We start from the raw sequence: 26,695 nt of genomic DNA on the forward strand, positions 1-26,695 counted from the left end.
GTTGAATTTTGTGTATTTTGCTTTTTCAGGACTCTGACTTCAGCTTGCCACCTGGTTCTGCCTCTGGCACCGCAGCTAATCCTGTCACCAAATTGCAGGATGCCTTGGCCAGTAATGTAAGTATTTCTCTTTTTTTGACATTGATTCATTGGAGATACTCCTTAATTAAGCCTCAGATGCTTTCAAAGGGAGCAAACGTATTTCTTTGCACTTGACTTCACATTTAATGCTTAGGCAGCAAATGTCACTAAAATTTAGAATGGAAGTCTGCCCTCAAGATACCTTGATAAAATGAGTGTCACAAACTCAGAAGTGATGTAGGGAGCAAGTCCATTATCTCTGTGACCTGTGTAAAGCAGGAGGTGTTGCCTGTCTCTGACATCACCAATCTCCTCCCCTGAGACACACAGGAGTGGACATGGCCATGGTACAGATAGTGTGGCATGTTTAGTCCCAGACTGCCCCACTTCCTCAGAAGGTCTCATCTGCCACAGCAAGGCAGAAAGCTGTAGCTTGTTAGTCAGGACCTTTTGGAGGTTTCCCAACTTAGTCCAACCATTTGGGTACTTCCTTAAATGTGAAAGAGCAAGTACACTGAAAGCCCAGCCGGTGGCTCAGCTGTGGACATGCACAGAGCTGCTTTTGAAATGTCTTCAAGTTTCTGGACTGGTCTTCATTTTGGAGATTAGTCTTGAGGGATGTTTCTTTTCAGAAATGCTCTTTCAGAGATAATTCTTGTTTGAAACTTAAGTAGTTTCCAAATACGGGACAGAAGGGAGAACTCTTCTGCAAATGGAAATTACTGGATCAAATTGATGTTTAAGTGGAAGCTGATGTAATTCAGCATAGAGGGATGCCCTTGCACAGAACCAAAGCTTCATTTATTCCAAAAGCAAAATGCATCACGGTTGAATGTGTTACTTGACTCCTGCAGTACCACTGGGAATTGAATCCTTCGAGGTGTAGTTACAGGAGCTGCCAGCTGAGGCTCTGTCTGCTATGGTGGCTCATGACATTCTCCCAAGAGCTCACAAATATTCACCCTCTACAACTGTCCCCTCAGGCAGGGTTAACGCAGTCCATTCCTATCCTGCGAAGGGATCATCACCTCCAGCGCTGCATCGGCCTGAACCCCATGTCCTTCCCCACTGCAGACCTTACTCTTAAGGTAAACAAGCTGGCATGTGTGGTTGGTGTAGGTATGGATCTCTATGTGCAGACTAGTGAGGGTGGAGAGATCTTTCCCAGAGTGTTTTGTTAGGTATTGATAAACCTTTAATTAGCTTCTGTAAAAGTTATGCAAATCTGCTACTCAACATGAGTGCAGGGTCCTCTGGTTCAAGTCCTGGATGCTGAAGTTGTTGCCAATTGTAGAACAAGTGTAACAGAGCTTTCCTACTATTGCAGTAGGTGGGTAGGATGGCTGGTCAAGGATCCAGGGATGGTTTAAAGAGGGGGAAACAAACCCACCACACCCAAACATACAAACAACAGCAGCAACAAAACCCCAAATAAACTAGAACAAAAAACACCACCACCCCAAACCCAAAAAGCTCAGCAAATACCAAGGAGTTTGAGTGGTAGTGAAGGGTCCTTGTCCATTGGAAATTGGTGTGGTACCCCTTGACCTGAGACCTGTCACCTTCCCCTTTGACTTGACTACAGTGAGTCTGAGCTCGTAGGAGCAACTCTAGCTTTCAGTATTGCCCTCTCCATTTGAACTGTCTATAGTTATTGTCCTTCATTTCTATAGATGGAGTCTGCTCGTAAGGCTTGGGAAAACTCTCCTAGTTTACCAGAACAGAACTCCCCAGGAGGTGCAGGCTCAGGTATCCAGCCTCCTTCCAGTGTTGGAGCTTCCAACGGTGTCAGCTACAGCTCTTTTGGTGGAGTTTCTATGCCTCCTATGCCTGTGGCGTCTGTAGCACCTTCTGCATCTATTCCAGGTACCAGCAAACTGCAGCAGCAGCATGTGTGCATTGTCTGGTTGGTAGCTGGGAATCATCCTCTGATTCTAGTAGATGAGAATGCAGGGGAAGAGCTTTCATGTAAAGTAACTGGCTGGCTGGTGTTTAATGGATTTTTAACAATTAAGTCAAGACAGAAGAAGGGACTGTCTCCCCACTTTGAAGAATGTTACCCGAGTGTGACTGGTACATGCTTAGCACAAGGACAGCTTGCCCAGTGTAGTGGCAAGTCTCTCTCCCCCAGTAGATCTTCCTGACCCTTCACTGTATGTGCTCAGTAGAATAGGAGGGAAGAGATGTATGCCTGAGAGACTTCAACAGCCCCAGTAGCAGTATCAATTCTTCTGCTCCTTTTGCCTCCTGCTCTTTGTGTGTAATAACAACTTGCTTGTAGTTCACAGAACTTTGGGAGGGGGAAGGTGTTACTGAATGAGAGGAATAGGTTAGGCTCAGTCATGTTAGATAATATGTATAATTAGAGAGAGCATCTGGAAAGAGGAGATGTACTTGGAATCTCTGACTCCTGGGTTCCAAGGGGCTTTTCATACGTGCACTATCTTTCTCATGTCTCAATTCAAGGATAGAGTGGAATATATAGTGACTTTGTTATTACCTTCCACTTGGAAAACAGATTGTTCCAAGTCAGGTGATTTCCTTCCTCACCCACCCTAATATTGCTTTTAAATCCCATGGTTCAGATCTGCACAGAACCACAGGAATGGCACAGCAGTTACAAACTGATGCCACCTTTGGGGTAAATAGAGCTTTTAGATCTCTTGTGTGAAGGTCTCAAACACTGTTTGCTCTTTCTGTCCCTCGCAGCTGCAAAGATGAGATGATTGCAGAGCAGGTTTCTGGCATTTAGGAACAGTTTGGAGTGCAGTTTACCAATTCCTGAACTGTTAGTGTCTGACTCTTGTGTGGAGGTGGGAAACCTGAGTTCACTGTTAGGCTCTTACAGAAAAGTATGATTGATGGTGCAGTGTACTGGGCCTGTATCTCCCCTGTACCTTGAATTTACAACCTGCCTTCTCTGATGTTCAGGTAACCATATTCCACCCCTGTATCTGGATGGTCATGTGTTTGCAAGTCAGCCCCGCCTGGTCCCTCAGACGATACCTCAGCAGCAAAGCTACCAGCAGGTGAGGGAGCAATACAACTTGCATATAGTCTCTCAAGGAGTTGTCAAGGTAGCATTGAAGAAATTAGGAGCCATTTTATCTTTCTCATAGCCCAGAGGAGCTTAGATGTGGCTACCTTTAGGTTCCTTGGATGCTGCTTCCCAGCCAGTGTCACAGGTTACTGGAACTGAAGGGAAGGAGTTGGGTTTTTCCCCTTTTGTACCAGTACCCTTGGCCTGGGCTTAACTGAAGCAGATGCTGAGGCATCTGTGTAAGGTAAAGTGATTTTCAATAAATTCCACAGACAGTCAATACTGATGAGCAATTTCACTAGTAAATAGGGTGTTGGTAGTGTTGGGAAAGCCTCCTTCAAGGTTGAGAGTGCCAGCAAGTGAGAGCTGGTATTGTCAGTGCCCATTCCATGTGTGGAGCATGTTGGTTCCCTCGTTGTGTCCTCTTGGGTGCCTGTGCAGTGTCTTCCCTGGCAGAGTGCTGCTGCTCTGTGGAATGATGGCAGGGGCTGGGTAAGGGCACAGTACGGGTAATGGTCAGACAGATTGAGTCACGAAGAAAACTGATGGATTTTTAACAGCCTGGGAGAGTTTCTGGCTGCTTTTGTACCTCTCAGTCATACTAATTTCTTCTGCAGGCTGCTGCTGCTCAACAGATTCCCATTTCCCTCCATACATCCTTACAGGCCCAAGCTCAGCTTGGGCTGAGGGGTGGTCTGCCTGTTTCCCAGTCCCAGGAGATGTACAGCTCCATACAGCCCTTCAGGTAACTGCTTCCAGTTTTCCTTTCCTTGTGGCTTGCTCTCTTATGTTCCTCATGTCTGTGTACATGGATCAGATATTCCACACTCACATTTTCTGTCCCCTTTGCTGCAGTGATGTTTCCTTCCACCATGGCAGTGTTAGTAGGGGTAGGTGCATGAAGATGAAAGGGAATGTTCAGAATTAGTCCTTTAGTGCCTTGAAAACAAAACACTGAGGTTTAAAAGAAACCGTTGGGATTTTTTAATAAGAATTTAGCAGTCTTTGACTTTCTGCTTTACTAAACTGCTGCAGACTTCTGGTAACCTAAATCTTCTTTAGCTGCTAATCCAGAGGTTGTTTTGCAGGATATTGTAATGTAAATTTTGGATACTACAGAATGTCATTCGGTTGAATATTCCTGCAACACAAAGACACGGTTATAAAGACTTTAAAGTGGAAGTAAAAAACCCTTGCCTAACTCAAATGGAAAGTGGTATCACAGCTTATTTCCAAGCTGTCAGTTTAGTGCTCTGAAAGCTGATTGCAGGACAGATTTGTTTTGACAGGGTACGTTTGTGTAGTCTCCAAAAGTTCTCTACATACTGACTTGAGCGTGTTTCTCCTCTGCAGGTCTCAGGTGTATATGCACCCCAGTCTGTCTCAGCCCAGCACCATGGTCCTGACAGGAGGCACTGCTCTGAAGCCTCCATACTCTGCCTTCCCAGGCATGCAGCCCTTGGAGGTGGTGAAAACCCAGTCTGGGTCCCCCTACCAGCCCATGAACGGCAGCCAGACACTGGTTTATGAAGGGCAGTTAAACCAGGCTGGTATGGGAGCCTCCCAGATGATGGACTCTCAGCTCACCCAGGTTAGGAGCAGGGCTGGTCAGCCACTGCCTTTTCCAGGCTTTTTCACAGCTGCTTGTTTCTGAGCATGGGTTGAAAGGAGTATTTGGCCTGATTTGTGTATATGTGTGAACTGAACTCTTTTTTGCAAAGAGACAGAAGATTTTCCTGAGATACTCTGTAATGTGAACCATTGTTTCAGACATAAAGCACTTAATTAATGATATTCCTGCTGATACCTTGTCTGTCCCCACTGAGGTGTGATTTTGTAACTTGGGAGTCAAACCTTGCAGTGGTGCATGCATAGCAGGCCATGGTACCATAGTTGTCCTAAAAGTACCTCTTCTGAGAGCCAAATTCAAGTCATCTCCACACTTAACTCAGCTTCCAGGGTAACCAGGAACTTGTTTTAAAGGCTCATCCATCTTCTCAGTTCATTTGGTTATCCAGGTCTTGTTTACAACTTCTGCTGATCTGTTTGGCAGAATCTTAACAAGAATTTCAATGTGTGAAAAAGTTCTTGTAAAGCACCATTCACATAAAGACATTGAATCCTACTGTGAGCTTAACTGTGTTTGTGGACATGTGCTCCAGTTCTCTGGAGAAGTTTGAAACTTTTTATTAAACTCATCTGAACATTTATTTTGTGCAACATCTTAAGGTTTATTTTTTGTTTCAGAGGGATTTTTATGTTGTGACTGACGTAAAGAGTTAATCCTGAAAGTAACTTAGGTGAGAAAAATATGGAGAATAGTGGCAAACTAAATACTTGAAGAAATGCTTTATCAGCCTAAGCAAGTAGCTTGTTCTCTTTTGCCAGCCTTAGATTGATAGATTTATTCCAAAGTGTTGTCTTAGAACCTCCCAAATCCAGCAATTGTGAGAAAATCAAAGGGAACAGGAGGCACTTCAGTCCTGAACTCCATTATTTTTTTTAAATTACCTTAATTATTGTCAAAATAGGTTTGAAGCTCACTGCGGAACATAAAGCTGAGTTCCCCATCACTTTCTCTAGAGGTTCAATCCCCAAAATGTTTTGGGATGAAAGTATAGGAGACTTTCTAGTTTGAACTGCAAAGGTGCAAACAAAGTGCCAGACCTGAGATGTCTGACCCTGCCACCAATCATATCAAGGGAAAATACACCCGTGCAGTGACTGTGAGGAAGACTGGGAAACTGGGTGAAGGCTCTAGGCAAGGAGGAAGGCCCTGTGTCCAAGTACAGTTACGTTAACTTGGTGGCATGTTAAAAGCCCATCTGATAAGGGTGTTGGCAGCAGTGCCAGAATATCCATTTCAGTGTGAAAGTCGCTCTGTTACAGTGATTTGCATTTATTCTGAGCCAGATTGCACTGTTTGGGAGCTTCCTTGTAGCAAGGCTGTGCTTTCAGGGTGTTGGCAGGCAGCGTGTCAAACACAAGACTGTTGCTGCCATTGAGGTAACTGCATGTCCTTGTCACACAGCTGACAATGCCTGTGCCTGGCTCCCAGCTCCCACTGCCCCGCTACGGCTCTGGCCAGCAGCCCCTGCTTCTGCCACAGTCCATCCAGCTTCCTCAGGGGCAAAACCTGCCTGTGGGAGCTCCCCGGAGAATCCTCCCTCCTGGATCCCAGCCTTCTGTTCTTGCTGCCAGCAGGGAGGTAAGGGTTAAGTTGTGGTGCTCATCGTGGCATTCAGTAACCCCACCAGTGCTGAAGTTTTGCTCCTTGTTAAAAAGGAGAATGGCTTGTTTGGGGTCCTTAAATATCCATGCCAAGGATTGGTGTTAAAATGAAGGAACCCTTTTCCCCACATCTCCAAAGTGCAGGCCAGCAGTTTTCAGGTGTTGCTGCTGGTCACCATTCTGTTTCCAGGGAGCCACATCCTGCCTTGGTCCAGTTTGGAGTCTCCAGTTTTATTACATGTTTACACAGGTTTCCCCAGAGTGCTTGAGGGGTGGTGAGCTCCAGACACAGTTGGAATACTGCCCAGATATTTCACTCTGTTGTGAAGCTTGTCCATTTGAGTAGGTATATTAATGTCATGTCTGGTTTGATGGATTCATATCATAAGTTTGTCTATTATAGGGGAGAGAGAGCACAGCAGTTAACTTCCAGGTTCTGTATTTGCTTGTGCTGCTGGCTTGGTGGTTTAATACAAACAGATTATTTCACTTACAAGCCTCACTTTCTTTTCACCTGAAAAATACTTCTTCTTTTAATGGGCACAATGGGGAGAAGGGCAAAGATTTGGCTTAAGTGTTTATATGAAGTAACAAGTGATTTGTGAATGCAAAGATGAGACTCTCTCTCTTTCTCTCACTCATTTTCCTCTGTAGTCCTCCCAGATGGAAATGAAAGGGTTTCATTTCCCTGATGGTAAACAGAGTATGTCCTCTGGAGGGTCTGTACCGTCACCACATACATACAGGTGAGATGTTAACACAACCTGGGCTCTGTAGTCAGGATGGGGGAGAAACAGGGATGCAGTTTATGTATCATCCCTGTACAAGATCCACTTGGGTTTTCATGTATAGAATGTGCTTACTGCAGTCCAGATACTTGTATCAGAATGCATGTTCACTTTGGGTTTGGGTCAGTGTGCATCTGACTTGGCCCTTAGTGGGAAGTGCATAAAGTTACTTGTTCAGTGAGTCTCAAAGACAGATTGGAATTGCTGTGTGCTTTTGTGTGTTCTTGTGAAGGTGGAAAATTTGAGAATCATTGAATAGATGTTTTGGTTTCTAGCATGGTCCTCAAGTTAGAAGTGCTCAGGTCTAAACATACCAAACCAGGTCATCGAGGCTTTTGGGACACACGGTTACATCATTTGGGGTTTTTTTCTTCTAACCAAGCCCTGTGTTGCCTTTTAGAATGTGGAACTCACTGATATGCACAGCACAAACTCGTGCCCTGTCTTGCTTTCTGCTGTCTTTTTTTCTTTCACACATGAATAAGGTTCTCATTCCATTGTAGAATTTACTCCATGAATGTTGTCGACTCTTCGATTTCCAGGCCCAGCTCTGCCAGCCCCAGCGGGAAGCCGTCGGGACCAGCAGTGAGCATGGGCTCTGTGCAAGGACACTACGTACAACAGGTAGTGTGCTGGAGTTCTTTGTACAGCTACAAAGTGTCTGCTCTTCTCCACTGCCTTGGGCTACAGAGCAGAGGCAGCAAGGCCTATTACTGCCTGAAGGGAAGTTCTGGCCAGGTGGGGGTTGGTCTCTTCTCCCAGGCACTCAGCAACAGGACAAGGGGGCACGATGGGCTCAAGCTCTGCCAGGGGAAATTGAAGTTGGAGATCAGAAAAAAATTCTTCACAGAGAGAGTAATCAGGCATTGGAATGGGCTGCCCAGAGAGGGGGTGGATTCCCCATCCCTGGAGGTTTTTAAAGTGAGATTGGCTGTGGCACTGAGTGCCATGATCTGGTAAAGGGACTGGAGTTGGACCAAGGGTTGGGCTTGATGATCTCAGAGGTCTTTTCCAACCCAATCGATTCTGTGATTCTATACTGAAGCTGTGTGTGGGAGCTGTTATTTTCCTTGCAGGGAGAGTGGGTAGGTGGGTGTTTACTGAGTCCAAGAGTAATGCTGTGTGATATTAAAGTCAGGAGAGATTAGAGGATTATCTGCTCTGCTGTGGAGTTTTTACAGGTTATTTGCATTGCCAGACATGGGAGACACTAAAATCCTTAAACGTGAGGTGCTTTAGGAGCAGATTTGATGTCTTGCATGACTGATGATGGTCACAGTTTGCTTGTTCTGTGTGCCCAGAGGTGTCTGTCCCAGCTAATGCTTTGGTTTTGTGTGTCAAGGCAAAGCAGCGGGTGGATGATAACAAAGCCAATCTGGGAGCAGTGAAGCTGCAAGAATCAGCCTCCACAAACCAGATGAAGCCGGTGCGCACAGGAGCCATCAAACCTCAGGCAGTCAAAGTGGAGGAGAGCAAGGCCTAGGAAGGAGCACCTCATGCCCAGCTGGTCCTGCTGCCTGAGAGGCCCTGCAGCTTAGACTGGACCCCACTGGATCTCCTGAAAATCTCACCAGATCTGTCTCCACCCCACACTGACTGACTACAGCAACATCATTCAAGCCCCTCTCCCAACAAAGCAGTTTGAAACAGTGGATATGACATTGACCTGCTTGCTTTAAAACAAACCAATTGTGTGACTTTTAAGTGGCTTTAGCCATGTTTTTTTTATTTCCCCCCCCTCCATGCCCCATCCACAGGTAGCTGTGATCACTCACTTGGCAAAGCCCATCCTTCTCCTTCCCTACTTCTGTCTCAGCAGAGTGGCAGCTGGGAGAGAGGGGTTAGTTTGAGGTTTTTCATTTTAAAGGCAGCTGAGGTTTTTACAAAAAAAGCTGTATCTTCGTTTATAGCAGAACTTTTATATGTTCTCTCATTCCCCCACTTCTGCTTTCCTCATTCCTTTCAGAAAATTCCCTTCAGCTAAAATGATGTTCTGACAAAGCTCTGCTTAGTTTGGTATATGGTTCTGTGCTATGTTGAGTTTGAGTTTGTTTGGGTATATTTCCCCAAAAGATGTTAGCCTTTGATTAAAAAACCAGGACAGTTAAGGCATTTGTTAATTTTTCAGTATTTTTTTAAGATAGAAGCAGTGCTTGCATTAGGAGTAAGTGTGTACTAAAGGTAAATAGTAGATCAGTGCATTAATCCTGAAACTTGCACCACTTCATTGTTGCTTTGGGGTGTCCTGTACACAACAAAATGTGGCATTTTCATTTTAAAGAAAAAAAAAACAAGCCACCACATTTCTGTTGCAAGTTCATCTGGATCTAGGTGTTTGGTTTTTGCTTTCTGTGGGTTTGGGATTTTTTTAGTGACTGCCAAACACACACCAACATGTAAATCATGTAAAATTTGTTAAGAAAAAAAATTCTTCTCACAGTACATGGGTCAGAATAGTTGGCTAGAGCCAACGGGTCTGTATGGACTACTTTTTGTAGTTGTGATGCTCTCATGCTCCCTGCCCTGGCTGCTCAAACTCTCTGTCTCCTGAGACTTGTTCTATATTGTGTTCATCCCTCAGGGCTGCTCTCCTAAGCTTTTGCTCTTCTCCCTTTTCCCTGAGTCTGGCTTTCTGTTCCTCTTAACTCATGACCTCCTGTAAAATTTGAATAGAAGCAAGTTGGTAAGAGAGCCCCTCTGCAATGCAACCCTTTTAGCACATTTGGAATCTCCTTTTTTGTGTTGGAAGAACATGGTTACAGAGGCAGTTTGGAATCATATTTCTGCTCCTTCCCCAGGTGAACAGCAAAGGGTTCTTTACTCCTGATGCAGTTGCATACAGTGTGTGTACAGCATTGTCACTCCTCTCCAGCATGTGATGATCTGGAAAAGGAAGATCCCAGTGGGAGAGGTTGGGTTTTATTTCTCTGGCTGTTTGGTTTTGGTTTGTGTGTGTGTGTGTGTGTGTGAGTGTGGCATGTGTGTCCATAGATTTTTTAGGATGGACTTAACAAGTTCCTGAAAGGGCTTGGAGTCCTTCACCTGGTGGTAGTCTTAAGTAAAAACTACTTTCAGCTAACTTGGTTGGTGTTGTTTAGCTCTTTCAAAATGTAAAGTAGGCTGGTCACTGAAGTGAGGCGCAGGACCATTTCTGGAGGTGATTGCCTGTGAAAGTCCTTTGGTGGTGGTTCCAAAGAAGATACTTTGAACAAAGAATGTATTTGGGAAGGGATCTGAAAGGTGTTCTTTTTTCTTTGTTTGCCTTTTTTTTTTCTTTTCCCTCTCCCCTTTCTGGAAAAAATCCTTTGTAACTTTCTAAGGATGCATTTGAAGTTTTAAGCTAGGCATAAATATGATTTTTATACAGTAGCTTTAAAGAGCTTAGAAACCTAAACTAACTTAGACTTAGTAAAGACCCCTCTCCACAGGTGTCCCCATTGATGGTGACAGAGAACCCGAAGGGAAAGGGATAGGATGGTACTTTAAGAAAAACAAAAGCTCTTTTTTCTTAGGTTTTATGGATTTTTAATTTCAGAGCAGAGTGTGCCAGCATCTCTCTAGCATCCTCCTTGAAGTACAGGGTTTGAGATTTAGCAACAAATGTTTCCCCAACCTTCAGACATCTCCCAGACCTGCATCCCCATCTGCTAGTCTTGTTCCCAACGTTTTCCAAAGATTGCACCACCAGTAGGTCATCCCACCCTCCTTTCTGTTTTCTCCTTTGACATATGAACAACAGAATTGTCTGTTTGGTGTTTTTTTATTATCCTTCTGCCCAGCTGGCCCTAGCTAATACCAGCCCAGAATCTAACTGTAATGGCTAAAGAGACTTACCTGAGCCCCCTCTTCTCATCTCTTCCCTCCCCTAGACAAACTACTTCAGCTTTTACAAAGGCACTGACCTCTTTCCTCCCACCTGTTTGACTCCAAAGTGGGCAAACATGTTGGGAGAAACGGGGTTATTGCTGATCCAAGTTAACTGCAGTCCCTCTGGTGTAAATGCCATCAGAACTACAATACTTGCTGTTGGAAAAGGTCACCCTTCTTTCTCTTTTAACCCCTCCATTCCTTCCCCCCAACAGAATAAAACACTAGAATTTATTTATACGTATTTGATGTTGTAGGTCTAGGTGAAAAAGTAATTGTTTCACTGCTCTATTTATATATTATGTCTGAATTATTCTGTGCAGGAAAGGCCAAGAAATGCATGTGAGCTTCATTCCATTCCTCACCTTTGCGTGACTGTCAGCTGCAGTTGGCAAGACTCTCTCACTTAGTGGAGTTTTGTGTGATGGAAAGCAGTTTTAGAGCCCAGATTTCTATGGTGCAATATCCCTCTCTGGCAATTATTTTTGTTTGTTTGTTTAAAGCTAGTCAGTGCAGTTTGTGATGCTCTGGAGTCAAAAGGTGAAGCCTCTGATGCCCAAGGAGCAGAAATGCCAAGGGTGCTGGTGTGCTGATACAAACCCAGCTTGGGGAGGGGACAGTGGAGGTGCATGGGATGTGTCAATGTGGTTACAGAGGGTCCTTTGCTTGGAGCATTTGGGCCCTGATCTGTTCCTTTGAGATGTGCTTTTTGACTGGAAATCAGCTACCAAGTTGCAGGCTCCTTGTGCCAGGGAAGGTGCAGTGGGAGGAGAGGTGTGGAACCCACCTCAGCATCAGTGGGTGAAGCAGAAACATTCAGAGGCTGACTTTGCTGCTTCGTGTCCAGCAGAGGGTCTGAAGCAGTTGCCTTTCCCTCAGTGCCCATGGCCAGCACTGCATTCAGTGCTGGTTTCCTCACCACTTCAGCTGCTCTTAGCTCTTAATTAAAAAACAAATAAATAGTGAAGATGGAGGGGAAGGCAGGAAAATAAAAAGGCTCTCCAGTGTCTTTTTGAATGACGAGTGGAAGCAGCACAGTCACCAGTGACACCAGTCTTGCTGTTGATGTCCCATAACTTGCTCCTGGCTGTGCCAGCTGTGCAGTGTCAGCACCTCTGGATGTGTTTGCTGCCCATGGCACTGCCATGCTGAGCTCACACAGAGGCACTCACTCCATCAGCACCTTCCTTGCAGGAATGCTGCAAAGCTTCGAGCTGCCCTGTGGTTCCTGTGTATTTATTGATCTAAAAATGAGCATTTTTGCTGTGTCTCACCTGGCTCTTCCACTCCCTTTGCAGCCAGACCCCTCTGCATGCCAGGATCTCCTTCTGTTGCATTTTGTTTACCCCCCATTTCTCTCCAGGCTGGTTGAGCACAGGTTAAGTCCTTGTAGCACAGGTTACCTTTGACTCAGCAGCCCAGTTTCCTCATAAGAAAGTTGCATTTGTGAGTAAGAATTAATTTACAACAGCCATCAGAGTGCTTAGTTGTGACCTATGGACACACAGCAGGTGTGTTTTGCTGAAGGAGTGGAACTGGAGAGGCAGCAGAGCTGGCTGGTTGTGTTTATTTTAATCCAAAGACCACCAGGTTTTTCCCAGTGGCCACAGACACTCCCTTGGGTTTAATGGCTTGTCCTGGCTGCTCCAGATGTCCCTGCCTGTCCCCCAGGAATCACAGCTGCAGCAGTGGGGCACTCACCCTTAGCATGTCTCCAGGCGTTGTCCTTAGCTGGAATCCTCCCTCTGGTTCTGTATAAATTGCATTTGTTGTTTCTTAAGGGGATATTGTCCTCCTTAACGCTTTTAACCTCATGACCTGTATAGTAAATTTTTTTTGGCCTTTCCTCTCTTCGTCTTTTCATGTAGACCAGATATTTGAAAGGGCAGACGATGGATAATTGTGTAACGTGCAACCTGTTTATATTTTTTGGAAACTTTTCCTCGGACCGGAATTCGAATCACGGAATCACCAGGCCAGTTGTGGCACACTCTTTATTGCCCTTCTCCTCGTTTCAGTACCTATTGTTTCTCCTTTCAAATATGTGATTGTATTAGCTCTTTCCATATGAAAGAATTCTCCTTATTTAAATAAAAAAAAAATTAAAAAAAATAAAGCAGGTTATGCTTTTCTCAACCCCCCCAGGCCCTTGTGTGATTATTTTCATTAGAATTTCCTCACAGAAGGGGTGGTGAGACAGTGGGATGGGCTGCCCAGGGCTGTGGTGGAGCCACCACTGCTGAGGGTGTTGAAGGAAGGACTGGATGTGGCACTGAGTGCTCTGGCCTGGCGGACGCGGCGGTGTCGAATCAGGGGTTGGACTCGGGTGTTTATGGTGTATTTTCCACCCTAATTGATTCTGTCAAATACCCGGGGTTTTTAGCTTGCCCGGGCGGCGGTGACCGCACCGCTGCGGTCCCGGGGCGGGCATGGGGACACAAGAGCCGCTGGGGCGGGTGGCGGGGCCGGTGCCAGTGCAGGCCCTGGACACGGTGGCCACACGCGGCCGCCGTTGCTACGGCAACACATCCGGGTCTGCGTATGCCCCGCCCACGCGTCGGCTGTGCGTCTGACGTCACATCCGGCACGGACAGGTAGGGGCGGGTGGCGCGCGAGTGGGATGGTCCCGCCCCCTGAGGGGGGCCCGAAGAGGGGGAGGGAAGTGGGAAGTGCTGGGCGCGATCGTGATCCTGGTCCTGGTCCTCATCCCGTTCCTGCTCCTGTTCTCGGTCCTGGTCCGTGTCCTGATCCTCATCCTGATCCCCGTCCTGGTACTGGTCTTGGTCCTCATCCCGGTCATGGTCCTCATTCCGATCCCGATCCTGGTCCCCATCCTGCTCTTGGTCCCGATCCTGCTCCTGATTCCCATCCTGGTCCTCGTCCTGGTTCAGCTCCTGCTCCCGGTTCTGGTCCTGGTCCTAGTCCTGGTCCTGATTTCGGTCCTGATCCCTGTCCTGGTCCTGATTCCGGTCCTGGTCCCTGTCCTGGCCCTCGTCCTGGTTCAGCTCCTGCTCACGGTTCTGGCCCTGGTCCTGCTCCTGATCCCCGTCCTGCTCCTGGTCCTGATTTCGGTCCTGATCCCTGTCCTGGACCTGATCCCAGTTCTGGTCCCTGTCCTGGTCCTGATCCCGAACCCGATCCCGGTCCCGGCACTGCGGTGCCGCCGCCCCCGCGTCCCCCCCGTTGGGGTCTGTGGGGGGCGGTTCGTGCCGCCCCTGCCCCACAGGGGCACTGGGGGTGGGTGACACGGGGCAGGGCCCAGCACTGTCCTGGCCATCAGGTGCTCTCGGGGAGCCTGTGAGGTGGTGACAGAGAACGGGTGGGAAGCTCAGCTTTGCCAGAGGCTCCTGAAAAACTCCATTCTCTGTGTTTTGTAGGCGGAGGGAAACCAGGCGAGTGGCGCTGCTCGGGAGGGCGGTGATGTGCTCACATCCTGCTGTGTTCTGCCCTGATCAAAGCCACGCAGATGGATTTATTGTGGTGACTTTCCGTTGTGCTGAGGTGAGTGAGGAGGCACAGCACTGACTCCCTGCTGTTTTCTGACCTAGCTTTTAGCAGTTCTGCTTCCTACAGCACCTACACCTGTGCTCCAGTAACCAGCTTTTGAAGGAAGAGGTCTCTGTGGGTTCTGCCTCTCTCCCACCCCTAAAGAAATACTTCAGTTTGCAAGGAGGTAACTTTTGGGGTTTTTTTAAGCTACCTGAGCTCTAAAATGTCCAGGTACTGAGCTCAGCTGGTGCCTGAGCTTGTGCTTTGTCCACCAGAATGCAGGCTGAGAGGTTTGCTTTGCACAAAGCAGAGTATAAGCTGGAATTAAACTGTTCTTCTCCAGAACCAGTAGAAGAACAAGCAAAGTTTCCAGCTTAATACTGCAGGCAGAAGCAGGGCAGATGAAAAATGTGTCAGTTTAATAATTTGCTTTTTAGAGTTACTCCTGCAGATACAACAAAAACTGGTAAATTTGGAGAGAAGAGAACTTTATGAGTTACCATGAGTTTCGTAGCAGAAATTAGTGATGCTTTTTATTAAGTGATGCTCAGCTCACTGCGAGCCAGAGAGTCACTGCTGCTCTTCTCTCCTGCTCTTCAAGGTTCTGACAAACCTTTGACAGGATGTTGGAGTTTCTGAAGGAGCCTGTTGTGGTCACTGCAGAGATCAATGTCAGCGTCGTGGCACTGACTGTGCTGGGATTAATCAGCCGTCTTTGGGGGCTTTGCTATCCACGGGCTGTGGTGTGAGTATAAGGGTTTATTTTCTACCTGGAATGACACAGACTTGTTTTTTAAACCTTTGTGAGTAAGAATGCAAGCAAAGAAGAGCAGAGCTTGACTGATTTCAGCCTCTGTAAGTCATAGAATCATAGAATGGTTTGGGTTGGAAGGGACCTTAAACTCATCTTGTTCCAACCCCTTGCCATGAGCAGGGACACGTCCCACTATCCCAGGTTGCTCCAAGTCCAGCCTGGCCTTGGACACTTCCAGGGATGGGGCAGCCACAGCTTCTCTGGGCAACCCGTGCCAGGGCCTCACTACCCTCACAGGGAAGAATTTCTTCCTAATATTCAATCTAAACCTACTCCCTGTCAGTGTGAAGCCACTCCCCCTTGTCCTGTCACTGCAGGCCCTTGTAGTCTCTCTCCATCTTTCCCACTGGATCCCTTTGGGTACTGGGAGGCCACCCCTGGGCCTTCTCTTTTCCAGGCTGAACAATTCTAGTACAGTGATAGTGTTTCCCTAATAAAACTTCCTGAGGGGAAAGTAAAGGTACGAAACCTCAGTGCTTCATTTTATTCTTAACTTTCTGCCAACAAATCAGTGCTTGCTTTCCTGGTACCCCTGCAGGATAATTCCAGTTAGATTTGACATATTTCTGCTTCTTGTGTTTCAGTTTTGATGAAGTTTATTATGGCCAATTTGTTTCCCTCTACATGAAGAGGATCTTCTTTGTGGATGACAGTGGCCCACCTTTTGGCCACATGCTGCTGGCCTTGGGAGGTAGGTGGGCTCTCCTGGAGCTGGGAAGTGCCTGTTCTGTGGAACAGAGAAGTGCTGGTTAAAAATGAGTGATCAGATCCAGTAATGGGTGGAAACCACAAGGCACATGAGAGATGTTGAGAGAATTGGGTTTTTCTTTATTTTGTGTTGTTGGGGAGCTGTTGTAGGAGTAGACAGGAGGTGATAGATCCATGTATCCATTACCTCACTGTTCTCCAATCTTTTGGATAAAGAGAAAGGTAAGATGAGAACTGCTGGTGACAAGAAACAGACAACAAACAGGCTCTCAGGCCTGAGTTCCTGTAGCTGAGATATGCACAACATGAAAGTGTCTGTATGGGAAGGAGAGATTAAATATACATCTGACCTTGTCACTGAGAATCTGTCGTTCCCAATTTATATCTTTGTGCCTCTGCACATTCTCAAGCACTGCTGCAGGCAGAGCACTATCAAAGAGGACCCTTTTGGGAAAGGGGGCCCTCATGCATGGAACAGCTGTGTGTTTGGGAAGTGGTTCCCAGTTTAGCCCCCATTTTTATACTTGTGAGACTGGAAATTCTGAATTGTTGTTTATGTTGTAGGTTACTTAGGAGGATTTGATGGAAATTTCTTATGGAACAAGATTGGAGCTGGTAAGAGCTGATTTTAACTGATTCATTCTTTTGAGAAAATAAGCAGATTCCTTTTGCCTGACTAGTGGAAATAACAGTTTACCCAACAGCTTCACTCCTCTTAATTAAGTCTCCTGCAGGTCTCAAACAGAAGTAGTACAGGGCACAGATTTTTAAATTCAGCTAAAACAAGCAGTACAAGCTGGACAATAAATGAGCACAAATCAGAGTTAGATTCAACAACTAAAAAGTCCTGTAGTGATCTGTGCTCTCTGCAGTTTCTAACTGGTGCCTCACTGTTGCCTCCTGTTTCAGAATACACCACAAATGTTCCTGTGTGGTCCCTGCGGCTCCTGCCAGCACTGGCTGGTGCTCTCTGTGTGCCTTTAGCCTACCAGATTCTGGTTGAACTGCACTTCTCCCACTGTGCTGCACTTGCAGCTGCTCTTCTGATCCTCCTAGGTAAGATTATTCCACTGAGCCCCATTCTTCATACATGGGGATAAGAGTCCTTTTTCCCCTTAGGAATTTTTGGGGTGCATAGAAGGCTGGAGTGGCATCTCCCCACAGAACACTGACAATGGATAGCAGAGCCTGGATCCAGCCCTGGCACTTGTCAGTCTGTGCTGAGCCTCCCTGGTCCCCTCTATCCTCACAGCTCTGCAGCAGGCTGCCCTTCTGGACTTTGTACAAGTTCCTTTCATTATCAAGCAAAGCCTCACATAAAACCCCATTTCTTGTATCCAGGGAGGCCTGTACTCCCTTCCTCAGAATTTTACAGAATGAATTACAACATACTGGTTTTTAACAGCAGGATAACCCTACTTGCAAGTCAGAGCTCATCAAATTTCTTCATCTCCAAACTGCAGCAAACCCTCCTGTGTCCTTAGCACTGTGACTTGACACTGTGTTGGTGTGTACAGCTCAGTTCATTTTTTTTCTCTGAGGGGCTACTGGCAGCTGCCTGAAAGGACAAGAGCCTCTCAGCAGCCCTTTAGAAGCCTGATAAGAGAAACTTCTCCTGACTATTGACTGCTCTGATTCTGGCTCATTACATCTCCCTTCCTTGCAGCTTTGCTGTCGTGTTCATTGTCTGCTGGGCTCACTGCCCTGACTCTTTCTGCCTTGAGAAGCACCTCTCTGGATCTCCCAGCATTGATTTTCTTTGCCTTTGCAGGAAACATGGCAGCTTTATCTGCCTCCTGCCAGACTTCACTGCTTGCCCACCTCTTTCTCTTGGAGACAGTTATGGCTGTGTACTTTGCTCCTGCTGGAACGTTTTAGTCTCTATAAACCCAGCACTTCCCCATTACAGCCAGTAGGGATTGGCTGTCCCTAAAGGGCAGGTCCTTCTGTTGGATAACAGTGCAATTGTCTGAGATAGCACTTCCCTGTAGACAAATTTCTCTAATTTTATGTCTGTCTTTCCCAACAGAGAACTCTCTGATCACTCAGTCAAGGTTCATGCTCCTGGAATCAATATTGATTTTTTTTATCCTACTCGCAGTTTTGTCCTACCTGAAGTTCCACAATTTGCAAAGGCACAGGTAAATTTGGATTGTCTCCCATCCTTTTGCATGTGCTTGTGGTGGCTCCTTTTTGTCACAGACTGTTGTTTTGATCCTGTAAGTCATTTCACCATTCTATAATTGACTTAATCTGTCTGTAAAACCCAATGCTTTGACCCTTCATATGGCTGCTCCAGAAGTTTTCTCAGCAGCATTAAAGACTGTTGTAACTGTTAGAAAGGTTGTCTTTTAATTTTGTTTTACAATAGAAATAAAATCCCTTGGGAGCACTTCTTTGCCCACCCACATTTTTTATTGGAAGGTTTCCTTCTGTGCACATAACCAGGTCACTTGATGCTCCTTTATTAATGTTTACAGGCACTGAATTTAGATATATTTGTCTTGTTTGTTCTCTGATCCTTCTAGAGGATAAAGAAGTATTTAGTATAGTGAAATTATCTTTAAACCAAGGCCAGCAAGTGATTTAATACATTTATCTTTAAGTTCCTTCTCTGGAAGCTGGTGGTTTTGGCTCCTGCTGACTGGAGTAGCCTGTTCATGTGCAGTTGGGTAAGTGATGGTGTCTTACTTGGACTTTAATGCCTCCTGTTCAAGGGCAAGTTTGAATATTTATATCTTGTAATTGTGTAGTTTTTAACCATGTTCATTTTTTATTCAATTTCTTCTCAGAGTGAAGTACATGGGCCTGTTTACCTATATACTGCTCTTGGCCATTGCAGGGCTCCACTTCTGGCACATGATAGGAGACCAGAACTTGTCAAATGTAGGTACTACAACATGCAAAACATATTATGTGTAACTTCTCAGTGCAGGAACCAGCCAGGAGCCCACAGATAACAATGCTGTCTGTACTAAAATTATGCTAAAATTCCTGGTCTGGAAACCCTCTCATCACAGAACAGCTCCCAGCTCAGATTCTGGGGAAGATGGAGTTAAGTTTAAGAAAAATATGTATGTGACTGGCTTTTCTGTCCTTTTCCATGTCTTGGTGATTTGTAACTCAAAACCTGCACTGTCTCCCATGGCTTTTGCTGGCTCCAGTTCAGATCCTCAATGGAAGTTACCCAGTTGTCCACAAAGTTACAGCTTCATGAGGGTGGTGGGGGAAACCTAGAAAAGACAAACAATAAAGCCAAGTGCACTGGTATTTTTAATACTTTTAATATCTGGATCACTGAAGCAGTGAGCTTTCTCTGTTCCCCCAGGTTTCCTTGCTGTGCCATTTCCTGGCCCGGGGTCTGGCCCTCATTGTCCTCCCTGTGGTGATGTACCTGTCCTTCTTCTATGTTCACCTGGCTTTGCTCTACCGCTCTGGGCCTCACGACCAGATCATGACAAGTGCCTTCCAAGCCAGCTTAGAGGTAAAGGCAATGTGGCCATAGATCTCATTTATTAGGGAGAAGAAGGGGAAATCTGTCATATTATGTTCACTGTTAGAAGAAATGTGTGCAATCCTGTGCCGCTGATCCTGCCTATTGGTTCTTTTTATGTCATTTAACCACTTTGCTGCTGTAGTACTGCTTGAAGATGAAATAATAATGACTGAAATGCTAATAAATAAGAAATGAAAAGCTTCCCCCAGTGAACCAAGAACTCTATATTCACTCTTCTGCTGAAGGTTTGTCTCTTCCTACAGGAAACAAGAAGGAGATGTTGAACTCTTAGAGAATGGTGACATGGTATGCAACAGGAGTGCTTAGTCTGTCTTTTAGAACAGCCTGGCTTTTGGGATATTCCCTGAGATCCTGTAGTCTTTTAGGCATTGGTGTATTTACTGTCTGCTGGGTATGGTGTTGCAAGACTTGATTTTTGTAGGTAAAACCAAATGAGAAGGCACTGTGCTAAGATCTGCTATGTTAAAAGTGACAGGTGACATAATAGAATTTCAGCAGCCTCTGGGTTGTTTCTGCTTCTTTCTTCTTATCCTGTCCTTACACTTCTCAGGGTGGGCTGGCTCGAATCACCCAGGGGCAGCCCTTGGAGGTGGCCTACGGCTCTCAGATCACTCTGCGGAACGTGCTGGGCAAGCCCATGCAGTGTTGGCTCCATTCTCACACGAATACTTATCCCATCAGGTGAGGAGTCTGGGTGGAAGGTACTTCACCTGCCAGTCCAAGTATCATGATCTGTGTCCTGGCAATGCCTGTGTTAATCCTTCAGATTCCCTGTGCTCTGTAGGAATGAGCCAGTGATCTGGTGCTGGTTTGTGTGGCTGTGACTGGTGAGCACAGAAATGTGTCATTACACTTCTGTGGGGTTTTAAATTTTCTGTACAGGTATGAGAATGGCCGAGGGAGTTCCCATCAACAGCAGGTGACATGCTATCCTTTCAAGGATGTGAACAACTGGTGGATTGTCAAAGATCCTGGAGTGTGAGTATGCAAGAGATTCAAATGCTTCCAAAACCTAACCTAACTCTGAAATCCTGTCTGAACTGCTCCTGCCAGAACGTGGGCTGTGCTGTGCACAAGGGAAACTTGAAAGACTCACAGGACCAGTGTAAATTCTTCAGGTGCTTTGCATGAAAGGGAAGTTTGGCTTTTTGAAGTGTGTGAGCCATGGCATTAGAGTGTCTTGGTGGGTTTTATCAAACTTGAGTCTCAGAAGAGAGTAGAAATCACTTCTGCAAAATGAGTAGTTCTTTTTATTAAAGTGTGGGATAAGCTTAGAATCTGCTGCATGGGGAGGCATTCCAAGCAGTGCCTGTACCTGAGAGGCCTGGCTTGTGCTGAAGTGTCTTGCCATTGTCACTGTCAGTGCAGAGCAGAACTCTTTGTACTCCTTTTGCCAGTGAAAGCCCTTGAGTGATATAATTATATATTGATCAAGAAATTGCTTTTGTAGGTTTCTCATGTTGCTCTGGGAACTGTACAAAGAGTCCTCCTAGAAGGGCTGTGTGTCATTATAAATCATATCTATGTTGGGAAAGTTTGTCCATGGTGCAAACCTTTCAAGCAGGGACTCTACCAGAAGTACAGAAATCCAATGTATTCTTAAAAATCTTTAAACTCAAGACTCCTACAAACACTGAAAGGTGCAAAGTCCTTCTGTAGAACAGTAAAATACAGGCAAGCTGTATGGTGAACTGCAGTGTTCCTCCTTGCCATGGGCTGTCCAGAAGCCAGATGAGAGTTTGTTCTGCAGGGTGGAGAAAGCCATTGATCTGTCTTATAATTCTGCCAAAGTGGTATCATCTGTAGTACAGCACTTGTCAGACTCACTGAAGCACTCCCATGTTCCACAGAAGCCACCAAACAGCTGTGGGATGGGCATAACCTTAATTCCCTGTTGACTGACCTGGATTCAGACCACTGACCTAATGCCTGCAGTGTCAGTATCCCATTACTGACACTGACTCACTGTGCCCTTAACTCACCTTCGCCTTGATGAGCTTTGTTTCCATTCTGGTACAGTCTATATATTACTGTAATTTCTCATCTTCCTGCCTAAATGTCTGTCCCTGCCTGCACCTTCTTGACCTAGCAGTTTATTCATGACAAGGTTGTGTTGTATGTCAAGATATATAAAATTTAACCATTTCCTTTTGGGTATCTCTTCCCCAGGCAGCAGCTGGTGGTGGGTAACCCCCCGCGGCCCGTCAGGCACGGGCACATCGTGCAGCTGGTCCACGGCATCACAACCCGCTACCTCAACACGTAAGTCCTTTCCTTTCCTCGTGCTCTGCTCTGCCAAGCCTGCCTCACTCTGCTGTGTTGTCTCTCAGAGTAACCCTTCAGGGGTTGAAGCACAGTGACCTTGCATTCAGATATGCCATAAACTGCCTGTTACTCATGGATTGACAGTGGAGCAAGGAGGGAGCTCATGTGGTTAGTTCGATAAACCATCCCTGTGGCCCAGAGGAAGGATGCTGTGTGCTTATTTATTTTTTGCAGTTGACTTGGAAGTGGGATTTGATCCTAATCACAAAATGCTCAGTGGCTGCTCATTGTTTCTGGTCTTTACAAGGGACCAGTGATTTTTCCCATGGTTTTTCCCATGTTCTTTTCATGGTAGTTCTGAAGATTCCTAAACAGTGTCCCCTATGTGAGCCTTCATCCTTCACTGCCCCCCCTCCAGGCAAGTGCAGGTATTTAGTATTTTGTGTAACAACCCAAAGCCAACTCCACTGACTTTGATGGCACTCTGCTGCACGAAGGATGTGCTTGGGGAGTTAGGAAAATATGCTGGAGAATCTGGTGTGCTGTGGCTCATTGCTACAGATTCCTGCCTTTTTTGAAAGCCTGCAGTATGAAATTGCCTCCTGCCTGCTTTCCAAAGGGCATGTGCTTGAATATCCCTCAGATTAGGAATGGGGCTGTTCTGACCTTGGATTTTTGCTGTGTTCCTTCCAAACCTAATTTGTTCATTATTGGAAACCCCAGTGAACGACGTCTCTGTTTGTCACAATCAGTGCTTGTTCTTCAGCCTGGCATCGCAGGCATCTGCACTGGCTTCCTCTGAGCCTGTTCCTGGCAGCTCTGGGTTGTGGGGAGTGCTCTCTCTCAGAGTAAACAGTGCAATCTGTGTAAGTGAGTTACTTTTTGCTTTATTACTGAATCCAGTCTAAGCCAGTTTCATATGGGTTTGCTTTTTACATGAATTTGGGAAATGGTGGGGGAGGATCTTACCTTACTTGTCTTCTAGGCATGATGTTGCTGCCCCTCTCAGCCCCCACTCCCAAGAAGTTTCCTGCTATATTGATTATAACATCTCCATGCCAGCACAGAATCTCTGGAGAGTGGTGAGTGGTCAAAGGGAGGGGAGGAGCTGATCATGCTCCAGCAGAAACAGCTGGGACAACAAATGATCCAAAGCCATCTCTCTTTTGTAGGAGATTGTAAATCGGGAGTCTGACACGGATGTGTGGAAGACAATTCTGTCAGAAGTGAGGTTTGTTCATGTCAACACCTCTGCAGTGCTAAAGGCAAGTGGGGTTATGTTTATAAACATAAAAAAAAGCCTACAGCTTTTGCTTTGTGCAGTTCTTGTAATCTCACAAACTACATATCTGTCTGCTCCCAAATACCTAAACAACTACAAAAATAACTAAGTAAATAAAGAGATGAGAAACTTGCTTAATGTGACAAAAGAGCAGCACATGTTTTAGGTAGTCATACTTCATCCCTTTTCAGCACCAGAGCTGTCCTGTTTCTCAGGAGGTTCTGCCCACTGTACACAACTGGGGCTTAGAATCCGATGCTGAGTCTGTGTGTAGCCTGTGACAGTGGCTGGAAGGATCTTCAGTCTGCCATTGGCTGTGGCATTTGTTGAGACAGTACTGTGGTGACTCTTCACACACTTTTTAGCAGTCCCTTGCTGTCCTCCACTGCTCAGGCATGGCCTGGGAACTTCCATCCTGAAGCTCAGATTGGCAGGACTGTAAGTTCACAGTCACCTTTCACTTTCAGCTCAGTGGAGCGTCTCTGCCCGAGTGGGGATACCGGCAGCTGGAGGTGGTTGGAGAGAAGCTGTCCAAAGGCTACCACCAGAGCATGCTGTGGAATGTGGAAGAGCACAGATACGGGAAAAGTATGTCTTAGCAGATCTCTGTAGCATGCTTGATGTTGATGGGAATTACTGTATGGATGTGTGTTCAGCAGGCTCTGGCCCTATCATGTTGTCAGAATCCTGGCAAATTCCTTTAGAGTGCTGTTGCAGTTGGGTATGTACTGGAGAAGGACTCCCGGAAGAGTGAGGAGTTAAGGGTATATCCTATATGCTCTCTCCCCTTTCTACTTTCTGCCTGTTCTGTGGTTATTTCTGAGCTATGCTGTTTTCTTCTAGGCCAAGAGCAAAAAGAGAGAGAAGTGGAACTCCACTCTCCCACACAGATGGACATCAGTAAAAACCTCAGTTTCATGGCAAAGTTCACAGAATTGCAGGCGAGTGTCTCGTTATTCCCTTCATCTTTCCTTCTGCTGCAGAGCAGGAACTTGAGCATTTCTGCAGACTGAGCCTGAGATTTCATTGTTTATTGCTTGCTGATAGTTTGGCTTCCTCACTGAATAAAATATTTTAGAATGCACTTATAAGGGCATTAGAGACCTGTGCTGTTCAGTAATGAATACCCAAGTGATTGTGTAACAAAAAAGGGGGAGAAAAATCTTTTGGCACCCAGAAGCAGCAAGAAACTGAACTGTAATGTGTGGTGTGTGTAGTCAGTAGTTTTGATGCCCCTTACTACCACTGCAGAAATTCACTAAGAAAAGTGCATTATATAAGAACAAAATGAAACCATTGTATTGATCAGTATCCATGTGACATAGGTAAAATATTTCTCCACTCCCAGGTTAGGAACTTAGCATCTTACATCTGGAGCTGTTCACCCATGCCTGCTATCCCACCTCTTGTTCTAATTCTAAAAGCTGTTTATTTTTTTTCCTAGTGGAAAATCCTCACATTAAAAAATGAAGACACAGAACATAAGTACAGCTCCTCTGCTCTGGACTGGATCACAATGAACACAAATATTGCCTACTGGCTCCACCCGACCTCTGGGGTAAGTACAAGAGGCAGAAGTAACTGTGAACTTGGTGAGAAAGGAGAATCCAGCTCCTTATGAGCTCCAGGAGTAGGAGTCAGAGCAGGGCTTCAGTTCCAGCCAAGGACTCCTTCTATATTCATGTATTTTCTCAAGGGGTTGAGGTTTTTTATTTTAGCATGAGATACAGCTTTGACAGTAGCTGCTTTTAATTAAATAATGTCTTGCATTTTTAAAAAAAGTAATCTGCAGTTTAATCGTTTCCATTGTTGCTTCCATTTAGAAGATGAGTTCATCTTTCAAATGCCTTCCATTACAAAAGGGTCTTAAAGCAGCAAAGTTTATCAACCAGCTTTGTTCCAGGTTACTAGCCAGGCACACTCCGAGGTTTAATTTTAGCAAGTATGTGTTGGTAATATTTAAACTTAGCTAAAAGAACCACAGCATGTTCCTGCTTCTGGCTTAGACCATCATCTATCCTGCAGGCCCAGATCCACCTCCTTGGGAATGCTGTCACCTGGGCTTCAGCTAATGCTGCTGCTCTGGTCTACATGTGTCTGTCCCTGTGGTACTTGCTACGACGGAGGAGGAAGATTTATGACATCCCTGAAGGTCTGATTTCACTGTGTGTGTGTCGTGGTGGAGGGTTGTAGCTTGTTCTGCTCTGAGATGCCATCTCCTGTCTCCTGCAGATGCCTGGCAGCTCTGGGTGTCAGCTGGGGGTGTCTGTGCTGGAGGCTGGGCTGTGAACTACCTGCCTTTCTTCCTGATGGAGAAAACACTTTTCCTGTACCACTACCTGCCTGCCCTCACATTCCAGATTCTCCTGATTCCCATCGTACTGCAGCATCTTGGTGATCATCTCTGCAGGTATTTGGCTTTAACAGAGATAGTGCTCTTTAACAAGAGAAGCAGCACAGTTCTTTTCTCCAGGGCAGGCTGCTGCAGGGAAAGCAGTGTTTTGTTTTTCCTAGCAGTGCTCACACTCTGTCACTTGCCTTTATAAACAGGCCAGGTGTAGATCTTCCTTCTGGGTGAAGTGGTTGGCCCATAACTTGGCTGCTCTTTCCCTCTTACCTCCCAGGTCTGTGCTGCTCAAGAGCATGTTCAGTGCACTCACTGTAGGCTGGTTCTCTTCGGTGTACTTTGTGTACTGCACCTTCAGCCCCGTGACCTACGGGCAGCCCGCGCTGTCCGCGACGGAACTCAAGGACTTGCGCTGGAAGGACAGCTGGAACATCCTCTTCCGAAAACAGTGACCACCACAATCTGGTTACAGCCAAAAGGAAACACCTTCTGTGCAAAGCCAAGAATTTATTGTTAGTATGACTGAAATCTTAACAGTCGGATCAAGTAATTGACAGGAGTCCAGATCTGATGATTACAGGAAAAGAGAGAGCACTGCTACAGAAAAGCTCTCAACAATAACACAGCCATGAGCACAATTCCCAGTGTCTGCCCCTGTAACATTCACCCTTCCACTGCCCCTCAGGGTCTGAAGGTTGCTGACTTCAGGCAACAGCCTCCCAGCTCCTTTCTTGGGAAGAACATGCTGCAACAATTTCTTCTTCCTCTTTCCTGACAGTGGTGGTTTCTTCCTTCTTGCACTACAGTGCACTGAGGGCTATTTCATGTGTCTCCCAGGACCTGGGTCTACAATTCCACAATAAAAGTTACAAAAAATGGACACTCCACCACATCAGATACTTTTCTCTTGTTACTCCTGGGAAAAAAGGTTTCCCTGCTCCGAAGCTTATCCATCCTTTAACAATCAGTAACTAGCCCTGCAGCCTTCACCATCATCCCATGACTATTCCTCAACAATGCATGATTTGCCCCTACTTTCAATGCTCTGCTATCATCCCTATTTATGTAAATAATGCATTAAGCTACGTTTATAAATAGTTCACTCTGCACAGAATAATGATTTGTTACCATTATCTATGTATAATCATTTGGCATAACCATAATTTTTAAGAAGATAAGCAAAAATAAAAAGACATTAAAAAACTGCTGTTACAGCTAAACAAGCTAAAACAAGACTTCAAGCAAGTCAGGAAATCAGGCAGAACCA

General features: G+C 45.8%; 2 protein-coding genes and 1 non-coding gene across 14 annotated transcripts in view; all 3 read left to right on the forward strand.

Moving 5' to 3' along the window:
- PRRC2B (proline rich coiled-coil 2B) overlaps positions 1–13,144 on the forward strand; it is a 45,569-nt gene extending 32,425 nt beyond the window's left edge. For 8 of the 11 annotated variants that reach the window (XM_071574504.1, XM_071574510.1, XM_071574511.1 and 5 more), the window contains exons 23-32: positions 30–116; positions 1,064–1,168; positions 1,754–1,946; positions 3,012–3,109; positions 3,738–3,865; positions 4,474–4,711; positions 6,152–6,328; positions 7,006–7,097; positions 7,643–7,763; positions 8,482–13,144. In XM_071574504.1, coding sequence (XP_071430605.1) covers positions 30–116; positions 1,064–1,168; positions 1,754–1,946; positions 3,012–3,109; positions 3,738–3,865; positions 4,474–4,711; positions 6,152–6,328; positions 7,006–7,097; positions 7,643–7,763; positions 8,482–8,622 — 1,380 coding nt within the window. In that variant the 3' untranslated portion in view covers positions 8,623–13,144. Of the gene's footprint in view, positions 1–29; positions 117–1,063; positions 1,169–1,753; positions 1,947–3,011; positions 3,110–3,737; positions 3,866–4,473; positions 4,712–5,367; positions 6,127–6,151; positions 6,329–7,005; positions 7,098–7,642; positions 7,764–8,481 lie in introns of those variants that run through there. The other 3 variants (XM_071574512.1, XM_071574513.1, XM_071574514.1) reach the window with 2 other exon arrangements.
- On the forward strand, positions 2,198–2,279 carry LOC139681380 (small nucleolar RNA SNORD62). The gene has a single exon (XR_011699519.1). It is a non-coding gene; the product is annotated as a small nucleolar RNA SNORD62 (small nucleolar RNA).
- A 474-nt stretch (positions 13,145–13,618) lies between the features above and the next one.
- Positions 13,619–26,315, forward strand: POMT1 (protein O-mannosyltransferase 1). Of its 2 annotated transcripts, none has more exons than XM_071574722.1 (21): positions 13,619–13,777; positions 14,384–14,507; positions 15,097–15,240; positions 15,894–16,000; positions 16,582–16,632; positions 16,927–17,073; positions 18,047–18,158; positions 18,624–18,689; positions 18,810–18,903; positions 19,346–19,501; positions 20,085–20,215; positions 20,417–20,512; positions 21,704–21,796; positions 22,785–22,881; positions 22,972–23,064; positions 23,549–23,669; positions 23,925–24,022; positions 24,526–24,639; positions 25,107–25,233; positions 25,314–25,491; positions 25,706–26,315. In XM_071574722.1, the coding sequence occupies exons 3-21, from the start codon at positions 15,119–15,121 to the stop codon at positions 25,878–25,880; spliced, it is 2,178 nt and encodes a 725-aa protein (XP_071430823.1). In that variant the 5' UTR covers positions 13,619–13,777; positions 14,384–14,507; positions 15,097–15,118; the 3' UTR covers positions 25,881–26,315. The 2 variants fall into 2 exon arrangements, with proteins under 2 accessions (XP_071430823.1, XP_071430824.1); XM_071574723.1 differs by having other exon boundaries at positions 13,619–13,741.
- The last annotated feature ends 380 nt before the right edge of the window (positions 26,316–26,695 follow it).

This window comes from Pithys albifrons, chromosome 20 (assembly GCF_047495875.1).
Source record: "Pithys albifrons albifrons isolate INPA30051 chromosome 20, PitAlb_v1, whole genome shotgun sequence".
Classification (NCBI taxonomy): domain Eukaryota; kingdom Metazoa; phylum Chordata; class Aves; order Passeriformes; family Thamnophilidae; genus Pithys; species Pithys albifrons.

What these genes read in the sequence shown, in the direction of transcription:
- POMT1 (XM_071574722.1), top strand. Translation starts at nt 15,119, where the DNA reads ATGTTGGAGTTTCTGAAGGAGCCTGTTGTGGTCACTGCAGAGATCAAT. An exon ending in TGCTATCCACGGGCTGTGGT is followed by an intron (nt 15,241 to 15,893) that starts GTGAGTATAAGG and finishes CTTGTGTTTCAG; the next exon opens with TTTTGATGAAGTTTATTATG. An exon ending in ACGAATACTTATCCCATCAG is followed by an intron (nt 20,216 to 20,416) that starts GTGAGGAGTCTG and finishes TTTTCTGTACAG; the next exon opens with GTATGAGAATGGCCGAGGGA.